Genomic DNA, 14,180 nt, shown 5'->3' with positions numbered 1-14,180 from the left:
TGGTCCCATACATGAATGCTTAGCCTCAAATCAGAGAATAATGTTTGTTGATTTTAGTAATCCATTCCCCTAGACTAAAATCCTGAAAAACATGCTTCATAGATAAACTCTACTTTCCATGTAAATAGACCATATAAGTAATGTATTAAATATACACCGACCGATAACGACAGTTGAAGACTTAGCATCTTCCAATTGCAGTAGTCTGTAAAAATCAAGTATCAAGCATAGATTTCACAGACCCATGTAGAAACTAAGCAAAACTGCTGGCATCTACTAGGCTTTGCAAGAAACATGTTTAATGTTGGGTATTTTGATGTATACCTCTTTACTGAGGTACTATATCTAGAAAAATAAAGTTTTCTTTCCTTCTGCTGTCAGTTTAAAAGAAAAACATCTACACCCTGCAATTTACAAAAATCATATTACTCCTAATTACAATGTAGTTTATATTATTTACAATAAATTCTATTAGGTGTGGTTTAGATTAAAGGTAAATCTACCTCATAAAAATCATTAAGTTTACTATTGTCATTAATAACTCAAAACCCCACTTATTTGAATGGTACATAACACATTTATGGGAACTTAAATTATTCAAGTTTTAGTACATTGGCTATTAAACTGAATAATGACAGTGGAAACTTTTGCCATACTCATCAAGGCTTGCTTTACACGAGCGGTTTGAAAATGTGAGGCAGATCTTCGCATGACGAGGAGCATGTTTTCACAAGAGTTATTTTCCGTGCGGTTCGTCTGCATCAGGGAACAGAATACTAGCCTGTTGGTGTTTGTTTGAGATGGAGGACATCAAGAAGAAAGTGGTTTTTGAAGCAACTACTTAAATGGTGGACCCACCTAATAAACATAGTAATAATCAATATACTGTAATAATAATTATTTCAGCAACAATCATCCACTTTCTTTTAACATGAAGGGATCATCTCAAAACACTGATTGATCCTTTCACTTGCTCTCTTGCAATCACTATTAAAAGATTGGATCGAGCATCTTACCTTAAGTAAAAGAAAATCACTTGTATAATCATGATCTTATTTCATTTAATGTACATTTGCTAGTAATGTATTATAATAATGATTCATATCAACCACTGAAAAAGAGCAGCAGAAGAGGAACACCTCTTCTCTGAAACAGATGAACCATTGCTACCACATGGGGAAAAACCTCTCGTCGAATTCCATAAACCTCTTAAGTATTCTAGGGGCACAGCATGGTTTAGCAGTGCATGCAGTTTGTAAATCACTACCATCTGGATATCTTGACGCATAGATATTTTCTGCAGCGTGTGAGGCCTCATTGATGTACATTGATTTCTAAACTACACGGTTTCAAGCCGTTTGTGCGAAGCGTGCCGAAGAGTGAACATTACAAATAAAGCAGCTGCTGTATGATAAGACTAAACCATAGATCTGTATGAATGCAAGAGCCAGTATTCCACATAAAGTATGAAAATTGTAAACGAAAATACGAAAGCTCTGTAACGGGTAGTTCTATAGATAGGGTATCAACAAAAATGTATGATTCAGAATCAGAATCAAGGCTTTTTTTTCTTTTTTAACCCAGAAATTCATGGCGCAAAAATGGAAACATTGCATTTGTGAAATTTGGGATATGCAGCCGAAAACTGTCGACAGGTTAGCCATTTACATCCTAGAAGGAAAGAAAACCAAGCCAGTCACCATATTCCTCAAGCCCTCCAATATAGGTAATAAAACACATTTGTCTGCGTCATTTTAGACACTTAATTTGCGGAAATGTTTCCTGCATCTCTAGGCTCGTATTCCTTTAAATTCTAAATAGGAGAATAAATAAAGCACTTCATATTTTCTTTATTAAATTGTTCATGGGCTCCAAACATATTAAGGACATCCTGACTAGAGAAAATTACACTAAAAAGGACCATCCCATAAATTGGGGCATGGCAAGAATTTTCATTCTATTAAATAAAAGCCTTCACTTCAATTTTAACAAAAGAGTAACAGCAACTTAAGAGTAAAACATTACCCACCAATTCACAAAAATATCCTCCCTTATTTCATAACCATATTAAAAATCTAACAACAGCATACTGCACGTAACAAAACATAAAAGCAAGCAGAAACTTAACTCGAGCACTATACTTCCATCGGATTATAAAGATGGGGAAAAAAAAAAAAAATAGTATGAAGCACCATAAACCAAACTTGAAGAATAACAATTAATCCTTAAGTGATAATTTTTGGGAAGCCTCATCTTACATCTTCACATACATCAAGGTAACTAACAGTTCTGATCCATTCGCCCCTTCAACCTCTTGCCAAAAACAAAATGCTACTTGAATTTTACATTTTCACTCCTTACACATTCATTTCAATGCTGTTTCCTGAATTATCTACATTACACCTCCACAAAAATTTCATGTAAATGGGGAGGTCATTACAATTTCTTCCAATTTCAAAATACACTACTTGAGTCTATTGCAGTTGCTCAAATAATATCATCAAGCAGCCAGTTCTTAGCAATGAGTTTGCTTTGGCAAGCTAATTGGGCAGCAAACAGACTATTATACCATATTAAGATATCAAACATCAATATCTCTTCTAATGGTGATACATCATTACCAGTTGATTGTCTATCTATCATGGGCTTTACATATACATGAAGTATTCTTACACTTATGGAATGTTTAAAAGGAAGAAATTACAATCTCCGTGCTTTGATGGAAATGAACCAAAGCATCCAGTCGCACAGGAATTTCACAACTGAAGTACACTAACAAGGAATATCATTTGGTGGGCAAAACGGGAAAAATCTTGAAAAAGGAACATAGTACTGAATGATCAAAATCTACAGAATAATACTTAGAGAATATCCCAATAACATGATGTGGTTTCTAAATTACAGTACCTGTTATTTACTTAGTCAAAAAAATTATTTCATATATTATTGTCGAAACACAATAGAAACTAAGTTTTCCGATGTTTGGATTCTAAATGTACTTCTAAATTACATCTTACAATTCATTGCATTTATGTTTCTATTTTCTGAGTTATATATGCATAATACCAGAGATCAAAAGAGTTGTTTACTTTCAGGCAATACTTGGTTTGGTTTATCCAAAGGTGTCTCTCAACTTCCAGAGAACAAGAAAATGAGGCCTCAACCTGATGCTAAAATCAGGATTTGTCACTTAATATCTGTCAAATAAATATGCAGAATATGGAGCTTCTGCAAGCCAAAATTACCTACAAGAAATACTTCAATATTTACATTGATGCCTTGATTATTCATTCCACTATGCACCATCAGAGCCAGACAGGTCAACATTGCCAGAAGTTTGATTACCAAGGTGGTTTACGTATATTCTTTTTATAGAGTGAATGATCATCTAACCCTTTACAAGTGCCTAAGATCTTAAAATATAAAATAAAATTAGCAAGTGTCCAGGATATGACCTCTACTAACCACAAAGCATTTCAACATTATGAAAAACATTTCATGGTGTGCTTGAAAATATTAAATTTTCATCAATATGTTAACTTTTAACGTTGCCAATAAAATTTTAGGAATTTTGATGAAGGAAAAATCTATTTCTGGTCAACTCTAATAAAATAACTTACTCATGCTAAAGCCATCTCCCATCTATCAAAAAATGCTATCAACAGATTGTTTTACTATTATTTGTAAAGGAATAATTTTAACATTAAAAAAGCAAACAAAGGCATTTGAAAATTTTAGGGAGAAAAAAAAAAAAAAAAAAAAAAAAAAAAAAAAAAAGAGCCGAAGATGAAAACGAAAAATAAAGATTAGTTAAAATAAGACTTCGTCTGTTTTACTTTCTCTCTGAATTACAGAGTAATCATATAAGAAACTAACCTCTGAAGATATAAGGCCAACAACACAGATATTCAGAATACTATGATGATAATCAAGGCATATATGTAAAATATTATAGTTGCATCATCATTACCACAACAGGGTAACCATATCACATGCCAATATCTTACAAGTATGAAGCTTTTTAACTTTTTCTCACAATTATAGAACCAATAAAGTATACTGCCATCTTCTGCGTTGGCTGGATACTTTTAAAAATTAAAATCTACAGTATTAGTCAGCGATTGTTTCTGTTAATCCGATATGAATTACACAACCTTCCCTTTAACTGGATTTGTCTAGCTAAATATTTTTAAAATATAGGTGCCTTAGTATTTTTTCTGCATTTGACAATGCTCTTCATTAAAACACCAGAAATATTACTAGCAAAGCTACTGATATATGTTTATATACAGTACATATATATACGTAAGTATATGTAATACTATTAAAAATAAAACCCTTTCATAAGAAAGAGGCCCACTGAGATATATGTCCCTAGAGTAAATTTGCCAAAGACAAAATTCAATTTAATCCATAATTGTCATTGCCAGTTCTTCAATGCACTAACTTTCAGGCATCAACAAGTCTATATAAACCCGAACATATTTCAGAGCACTTTAATAAAGCTTTACTGTAATTGGTATAAAGCTATATCTTTGATATATAATCTAGGCTCATTCAAATTTAAAACCATTCAAAAAGGTATATTGATAAACCCTGCTCTTGTGGCCTAAAGAATCTCTCGCCTCACTGGTAAAAATGCCGAACTAGCAAGGCCCTATGCTGACAAAAATACTGGCTGACACCTACTTAATACACAGATTTTAATTCCTAATGGATGAAAAATAGAATATGTCAATCTACTTCATCCATGTGAAGCTCACATCAGGCACAATAATTTGATCCAGTATGTATGTTTCATTCAGGAAACACATAAGCCAGAGGGGAAAATTTGAGGGACCAAAGTCCCTTCATTATCAATGGATAAAGAATTGAAGGGGGTTATTAATGGCTAACACAAATCATGGAGATGAAGAAATTAAACCAGCATACATAGCTGCTTGAAAGGGAATATTCACCGAAGCGATATTCAAGAAGCAGAATCTGTGTAGAGATTTCCTCCAAGAAGCAGAATCTGTGTAGAGATTTCCTCCAAGAAGCAGAATCTGTGTAGAAAATGCCTCCAAGAAGCAGAATCTGTGTAGAGATTTCCTCCAAGAAGCAGAATCTGTGTAGAAAATGCCTCCAAGAAGCAGAATCTGTGTAGAAATTTCCTCCAAGAAGCAGAATCTGTGTAGAAAATGCCTCCAAGAAGCAGAATCTGTGTAGAGATTTCCTCCAGGAAGCAGAATCTGTGTAGAAATTGCCTCCAAGAACCAGATTCTGTGCAGAGAATACCTCTAAGAAGCAGAAGCTGTGCAGAGAATACCTCTAAGAAGCAGAATCTGTGTAGAGAATGCCTCCAAGAAGTAGAATCTGGGTAGAGATTGCCTTCAAGAAGAAGATTCTGTGTAGGGAATTCCTCCAAGAAGCAGTTTCAGTGTAGAGATTGCCTCCAGGAAGCAGAATCTGTGTAGCAATTGCCTTCAAATCTGTGCAGAGAATGCCTCCAAGAAGCAAAATCAGTGAAAAAGAATGCCTCCAAGAAGCATGATCAGTTTAGAGGTTGCCTCCAAGATGCAAAATCTGTGTAGAAAATGCCTCCAAAATGTACTGCATAATACTGCCTGAATTATAGAGGAAACAGTATAGAATATATCTTCAGGCAATCATGTTAGATACACTTATTGAAATTAAAAGTGGAACCAGAAAAAGATACAGTAAAGAATAGAGGGATTACTTACTAAGCACTTGAGGGGGATTCAAACTGAAATTCTGTCACTAATCTTAATATAGCTATAGTGGAAAATGATGGAGATTTATAACAGACACTGGAAAAAGACTTCAAAAGAATAAAATACGTGTTGGACAGGAAAGAACTTGGGGGTAAAAATGAGCAAAGTTCAAGAATGCCACTAAATAAAAAAAACTAAAATTGGTACGGAATGACAAAGTTGTGTTCTCGGTAATAACAAATGCTGCAAAGTAGAAGGGAAAATTAAAACCCTACAATGTTAAAAACTATCGATGAACACAATCTGTTAAACAGGTACACTTTATATACAAAATATGTTAACTATTGACTGAGGAGGTTTTCTTAAAAGGCTACACATATTTTTACTTCGCTTCCAAAACTACTATCCCAGAAAGGTGTTCAAAATATACAGGTTTTATTATTTTTGCGTAAACTCTAGATACAAATATATATATATATAAACATCCTTTATGATAACTTGATTTAGAGAATTGTAATGAATGCCAGATTTTTACAGCTCAAACTTAAAGGCTAAAACTTATACCTTTCCTACAAAATGTTCTATTAGAAAAAGAGCATTCACAAATAATTAATACTACTTCAAGGGAAGCAAAATCAGCATTATATTGCACAAAAATGAGAATATCTGCGAGGGTTTCCAGAAACCAAGTGCTGAAGTGGAACTGGGGTCGAGTACAAACAATACAGTACTGAAATAAGTACTGTGACTATCTGATTCTGAAAGACTGTTACGTAAAGGCTAGAAGACTCTACCAAATGATCGCATCTCCTGACTCGCTATCAATTTGAAAGAAAAGACCCAGCTCTCTCAATATTCAATATATATTTGATGTGAAAAATTAGTTTTCTATATATATTAAGAGTTTACTTTTTATCTAAACTTAATAGTTTTCTATGTATTTGAATTTCTAAGTATGACACCTAATTTGTTTGAAAAAACTAACATGCACCTTGGTATAGTTATCCGAGCTTGAACTTCCTTTCTTATTTCAGTGCATGAGTTTTTTCAAAGTATATCAGTTACAGTAATCTGTGTCTGTGAAAATCAGAATATAATTCAATGGATTCTTGTGGAAATTATCTTTCTTTTCATTTTCCTACTTCCATTTTTACATATAATATTTTCCAGCTTTCATGAACAGAAATGAAAAATACAAAATACCCATATCATCATCCATTATGAGTTAGCTTTCAAGTTTAAAATGCCAGAAAGAGTGCAAGAGATTATTCCTTGGTAATCACAGTAACTAATCTATAACCCTACTTGTCATTTACAGCTTTCCAGCATAATACAAATACTGCACTTAAGTCCAATAACACAACCTCTATCAAACCAGATGCCTAACACAGATGAAAAAACAATCCCTCTATGTTAGACACAGCTGCAAACCTATTTCAAAATCAAAATGGCACTGCAAAAAAAAAAAAAAATGGCACCAGTAGCAATAAAATTCATACCATCTACATCAATGGCACACACAATTGCAGTATTCGACTTGGTTTACTTATCTTTATATGAACATAATTTATTTTTTACTACTACTAAAGCTCATCAAGTCCACCAACAATCCAAATTTGGGACGAAACTTGAAAGTTGTTCAATATAAATACCAATCTGAATAATCTATTGACAAACGCACACATTAAGAGAAAATTTTCAAATATGAAAAAATGTATTTCACAGACCACCAGTAGATATATTGCAACAATCTCATCACGATTTGCTAAAAATGCCTCTCCGCCAATTCAAAACTTAGTTTCCGTAATTCAAAGTAACCAAATGATAAAGTACTGTCCAGACAAGCTCTTCGTTTCAAATCATTTCTTAAAAATACACATCTGAAAATTTCTTGCCAAGATATTTAAGAATTGGTTGATGGCAAACAAGTGCTGATAATAGAAAATTTGATAAACAAGATCTGCATTAGGATAAATTTTTTTTTCACCAGAAATTTCTACGCTCTACAATTTTTCCAATGCCTAATGGTTTAGTTATAGGTGAACAAACATCAGTTATTATTAATAAAATACTCAATTTATGTTTCAGCTACATTACCATCACTGCACATCAAGAGAGCTTACTGTAACAGAGAATGAATATTGGCCCTAGGATCAATTTGGTGACGGTACCTTTTAGCGATGAAGAAGCCAACAATCTGTAAAACAAACCAAGAGTTAGTTTATAAAATGTTAACCCTTTCACCCCAAAGGACGTACTGGTACGTTCTTGCAAAACACTGTTAATTACATGTTTTTACATATTTTTGATAATTTTATGAGAAACTTCAGGCATTTTCCAAAAGAATGAGACCAACCTGACCTCTCTAGGACAAAAATTAAGACTGTTAGAGCAATTTAAAAAAAATATATTGTAAAATGTGCTCGAAATTTAACCTTATGATGGGGGTAAAAGGGGTTAATAGTACTCCCCCGTGTCTCTCTTCTTATATCCCAGCGGTATATATAAACATTAAAGTTATATTTCACGCATCAGAACATTGTTATTTTGAGGGGTAAATATCAAGTCGTTAAAAAGTTGGCATCAAAACTCTTTGATATTCAGAAGAATATACAGTATGGTCAAGTGATCAGTAATAAAATTTACCTTTCATAAAACCAATTTCATAAAGTTGATTAAAAATTTCATAAAAAATAAAACAGATACCTTTTGTAAGAATTCATGTAAGGGACTAAAAATACCACCAAACGAACCCAAACAAAATTTCATTAAGCAAACTACAAACAAATTTTAGATGCAAGCTCAAATTCAATTTCATGAAGAGAACTCAAAATACCACAAGCAAGCAGAAATTAATTACTACAAAAATACATTCAAAACTTCCTAAAAAAAATTCAAATATCATTCCAAAAAGCACAGAAATAATTTATAAAAATTAAATAAATCTAAAAAAAAAGCATTCATTAAATTTTCTAAACTGGATTCAATTGAAATTTCATCTAGTGAAATAAAGATGGAAATTTCATAATAAAATTTGCTACCTCTATGCTCACCTGTTGTTCATGTTACTTATCTCTTGAGGGCTGGCATATATCAACATTGACCCCAAAACTAAACCCTTCCCATTTATTTCCTTTCATTAGGCCTGAGACTCTAGTTAAGTACCGAGACTATTTAACAGTTTTACGGCAATAACCTTGACCGTAAATTCCTCGGCATTCAAGTCTGAAAGTCAAAACTAATTGCCTATCCTCTTGACATCACTGCCAGATACCTCAATTGGAATTAACTCATACCGGTACAGCAGCATAAAATAGTCTGTTGTTGGTAGATTTGTTTCATATATTTGATATTCATTATAACCTGTATACTAGACAATCACATATATGTTTACTAGTATTGCTTTGGGTTGAGTAACATGGGTTATTTATCAAGTAATTATTGAACAAAAGACAAGTGACCAATTCTCAGAAAGATGTTCATTCAATTTCTGGAATAACGACAGCCATTCTAATATTCTATATAGCTTGAATGTTTTACTTTAAATTGATGAGTTACCATTTTCAATTTATGCCATTCACTAAGATGATTAGTTTTAAAGATGACAAAAAAATCACTTACAAGTACATTAGATCTGGCAATAAAAGATACAATAAAACACACTATGAAAAGACAGCATCTCAACACACTATAGGCATGCCTAAAAATCATTCTTGGGGAAACATTTATAAAATTAGAAACAAATCACTATGTTTAGAACATTCTGTCTATGATACCCAATTAGTAATGAAGAAAACGTAATGGGCAAGTATATATCATTTTTATAAATGTGTAAATTCATGCCCATTGCATAGGAATAAATCAAACAAAGTGAGAAAGGTAATTTGGCCAAATTTTACCTCAAAGCAAATCATTTTCAATATTCCATGCAACACTCAACTGTCATTATTTTAAAGGCAAGCCTTACTGTTTTTTTATCTTTTCTCTAAAACTGTAATTTCCATAGTTACAAAAGAAACAAACTACGGTACTTAAAAAAATAAAACAAACTGATTTGAAATACTACATATAGTACTTCTCTTCTGAGTTTACATGTGTCAGTGAGCCCATACTGCATTCTTTGGTTACCAATTATAGGTGAATAATCTAAGAAAACATATACAGATTCTTAAATAAAATATCTAAGAATGAAAACTAAAGATAACAGCATATAGTTTGTGAATGCAAGAAAAGTACTGTACATCTAAAATATCTTGAGCACAATAAAACATTAATCGGTAAGGAGTTCTCCATCCATCCATATACCAAGGCACTTCCCCCAATTTTGGGGGGTAGCCGACACCAACAATGAAACAAAACAAAAAGGGGACCTCCACTCTCTATGTTCCTTCAGCCTAATCAGGGACTCAACCGAGTTCAGCTGGTACTGCTAGGGTGCCACAGCCCAACCTCCCACATTTCCACCACAGATGAAGCTTCATAATGCTGACTCCCCTACTGCTGCTACCTCCGCGGTCATCTAAGGCACCGGAGGAAGCAGCAGGGCCTACTGGAACTGCGTCACAATCGCTCGCCATTCATTCCTATTTCTAGCACGCTCTCTTGCCTCTCTCACATCTATCCTCCTATCACCCAGAGAGGCAAGAGATATACAGTAATGGAAATGGATAAATGAAGAAATGCAACATGGTAATGAAAAGTAACCTAAACACTGTATTAGGTTATGTTACCTTATTGCCACAGAATAACAACTTGGTATTTGGAATTAACGATGTAGACGAGTGTTACGACTTGCATTGTTTATTTTGCTTACATTCACGAACAGTATTATGTGGTGTGTACAGATGACACTATACAGTAATACCTCAGGATATGAAAGTTTCTGTATACGAAAAAATCATCATACGAAACGACATACAAAAATTTATTGCCTAATTTTACAAAAAATTTCTAAGGATAAGAAACTAAATTTGAACTGTTAGGTTAGGTATATTGTAGGATTCATATGCATTTGGCTCTATTTCATGTTATTTCATTAAACAAAAAAATCCTGTTATGAAAGGCACTCCAGAACAAATTAATTTTGCATCCTGAGGTATTACTGTACTCAATTTTTCTTAATGAGGCACATTTGCACTGACTCGCAGCGGTGTCCTTTTAGCACAGAAAAGTTTCCTGATCGCTGATTGGTTAGAATTATCTTGTCCAACCAATCAGCGATCAGGATACTTTTCCGAGCTAAAAGGGCACCGCTGCGAGTGGGTGCAAATGCGCCTCATCAAAAAAAAATGAGTATAGTTAATGTACTTTATACAAACAACAGAAATTTGGGGGGAAAAAATCAAGGCACTAATGAATTGTTATCTAAGAAGTAAAATCTTTCCAAATCTCAATTGTAGGTAGTAGGTTGGCCAGGGCACCAGCCACCCGTTGAGATACTACCGCTAGAGAGTTATGGGGTCTTTTGACTGGCCAGACAGTACTACATTGGATCCTCCTCTCTGGTTACGGTTCATTTTCCCTTTGCCTACATACACACTGAATAGTCTGGCATATTCTTTACATATTCTCCTCTTTCCTCATACACCTGACAACACAGATTACCAAACAATTCTTCATCACCCAAGGGGTTACTGCACTGTAATTGTTCAGTGCCACTTTCCTCTTGGTAAGGGTAGAAGAGACTCTTTAGCTATGGTAAGCAGCTCTTCTAGGAGAAGGACACTCCAAAATCAAACCACTGTTCTCTAGTCTTGGGTAGTGCCATAGCCTCTGTACCATGGCCTTTCACTGTCTTGGGTTAGAGTTCTCTTGCTTGAGGGTACACTCGAGCACACTCTCCTATCTTATTTCTCTTCCTCTTGTTTTGTTGAAGTTTTTATAGTTTATATAGGAGATATTTATTGTTGTTACTCTTCTTAGAATATTTTATTTTCCTTTTTTCCTTTCCGCACTGAGCTATTTTCTCTGTTGGAGCCCCTGGGCTTATAGCATACTGCTTTTCCAACTAGGGTTGTAGCTTAGTAAGTAATAATAATAATAATAATAAAGAATTCAGCTGGAAGTCAAAACATATTGAAAATAAGTTACTATTTAGAACTTATATAAAATTAGATAAACTCTTTGGGTATAGTCACAAGAAGCCTAAAGTCTATGCAAGATATGTGGATGTCATCTTCACCTCATAATACCAGATAACCCAAAGGTAGTGCCTTAAGAACAAAATGCTAAACTTCACGAATAAAGCCAGTAAGAAAATTACTCTAGCTTTCCTTGATGTCACTGCTGAGAAACAACAAACTCAGTTTGCCATACTAGACTTCACGATATCTATGAATGTTGGCCAGTGCCTGAATGTTGGCCAGTGCCTCAATGCATGGATAGTGTCTCTTTGCTTAATACAAGAGGTCCATCATCAGTGCTTATAACAAGAAGGCCTTTTCCTACTGAATGTAGTCGTTTGGAAAATGTCTATAAAGAATGTTAATGTATGAGAGATGTTGACAATCAAGGGCTATCCCAGTAACATCATACAAGAAATAGGGAAGAAAATGGATGATTTCTACACAAGCCCAGAATTCAATTAACGACATAGTTCTCTATCACAATGTGGACTATGGAACACCTAGACTAGTAGTAGTTATCCTTACAATAACATTGGATGTGGAATAAAACCACAGAGGTCAAGTATCGTTCAGATTGTATGAAAATATACTATATTTGTTACATGACATCAATACTCAGAAGACCTTAAGCTCACTGCAATAATGAGTCCATACATCAGAATTTCACTCAAGTCCAAGGAACACACACACACCAAAAGAAAAGAAAGAAAAAAAAAATCCGAGAAGTCATTCCCACGGAGGATACCACTGAAAGCCGGTGTCTGCTGAACTGTTATCCATCAGGATGCAGCCGGTTCTGTTGAACGTTTAAATTTCCTCTTCCTATATCCTTCCCTACAGTATAGCACTATGCACCATCCTCCAAGACTTATCCTGAAGCCCTAAGAAATGATGCAGGACTCATTTGGGAATCAAGAATTTGTTCAAGCACAATAACGCCAAAACTCCAACTAGAACTTTGAAGCTATATAGGGGATCCAGATATCTTTGCTAATGAGTTTTTGAGCAAAATACCTTGAAAATTTCATGTTTTTTTTTTTTAGGTATTTTCATGTTTTTGGATTTCTTTTAGCATGAATAATGATTTTTTTTGTAAAATATTCCCTGACAAAAGCCACTAGATATTGGATAAGTGCTGCCAGCAAGAGTTGAATAGAGCAGCAAAGTAAACAAAGTTCGGACTTTTCCTTCAAACTTCTATTATTATTATTATTATTATTATAATTATATGCTAAGCTACAACCCTAGTTGGAAAAGCAGGATGCTATAAGCCCAGGGGCCCCAACAGGGAAAATAGCCTAGTGAGGAAAGGAAATAAGGAAAAATAAAATATTATAGGAATAGTAACATTATTAAAATAAATATATCCTTTTTAAACTATGAAAACTTTAACAGAACAAAAGGAAGAGAAACTAAATAGAAAAGTGTGCCAGAGTGTACCCTCAAGCAAGAGAACTCTAACCCAAGGCAGTGTAAGACCATGGTACAGAGGTTATGGCACTACCTAAGAATAGAGAACAATGGTTTGATTTTGGAGTGTCCTTCTCCTAGAAGAGCTGCTTACCATAGCTAAAGAGTCTCTTCTACCCTTACCAAGAGGAAAGTAGCCACTGAACAATTACAGTGCAGTAGTTAACCCCTTGTGTGAATAAGAATTGTCTATTAATCAGTGTAGTCAGGTGTATGAGGAAAGAGGAGAATCTGTAAAGAATAGGCCAGACTATTCGGTGTCTGTGTAGGCAAAGGGAAAGAACCATAACCAGAGAGAAGGGTCCTATGTAGTACTGTCTGGCCAGTCAAAGGACCCCATAACTCTCTAGCGGTAGTATCTCAACGGGCGGCTGGTGCCCAGGCCAACCTACTACCTAATAATTGATGCCACAAGTGCTTTAAAATTTAATGAAAATTTTTGATACTATAAAATAAACCTTGCATAACTAAACCTCAGAATTCTCAAAAGCATGCACAAAGAGAGTTATCTTTCATAGTATAGCAAGCAGTTTCACAAGCTGTAACTCATTTGTAAACAAATACTTAATATTAAATCTAAGGCACAGGGTAAGCAAGAAAAATAACGGTACCACAATGCTACTTGAAAAATGAGAAAGCATTCTATATGAAAATACAAACTACTTAACCCTTTTACCCACCGGCTATTTGGAACTTTCCAACCCTTAACCCCCAAGGGTTATTTTTTTTTCAAGCACATTTTGCATATATTTTTTGTAAATTGCTCTAGCAGCCTTAATTTTTATCATAGAAAGGTCAGGTTGGTCTCATTCTCTTGGAAAATGCCTGAAGTTTCTCAAAAATATTATCAAAAATATGCGAAAAAAAATTG

The 14,180-nt window shown here is 34.2% G+C and overlaps 1 protein-coding gene across 2 annotated transcripts in view; it reads right to left on the bottom strand.

Annotated features, from left to right (window-relative positions):
* Positions 1 to 1,838: 1,838 nt before the first annotated feature.
* Positions 1,839 to 14,180, bottom strand: part of Tsp97E (Tetraspanin 97E) — a 41,148-nt gene continuing 28,806 nt past the window's right edge. For both annotated transcript variants that reach the window (XM_068366339.1, XM_068366338.1), the window contains one exon: positions 1,839 to 7,911. Coding sequence is in view for 1 of the 2 variants with exons in the window: in XM_068366338.1 (XP_068222439.1) it covers positions 7,834 to 7,911 (78 nt within the window). In the remaining variant the exon portion in view is untranslated. The remainder of the gene's footprint in view (positions 7,912 to 14,180) is intronic.

This window comes from Palaemon carinicauda, chromosome 44 (assembly GCF_036898095.1).
Source record: "Palaemon carinicauda isolate YSFRI2023 chromosome 44, ASM3689809v2, whole genome shotgun sequence".
NCBI lineage: Eukaryota > Metazoa > Arthropoda > Malacostraca > Decapoda > Palaemonidae > Palaemon > Palaemon carinicauda.
The sequence above is the reverse complement of the archived record's forward strand: the minus strand, read 5'-3'. Positions and strand labels throughout refer to the sequence as shown.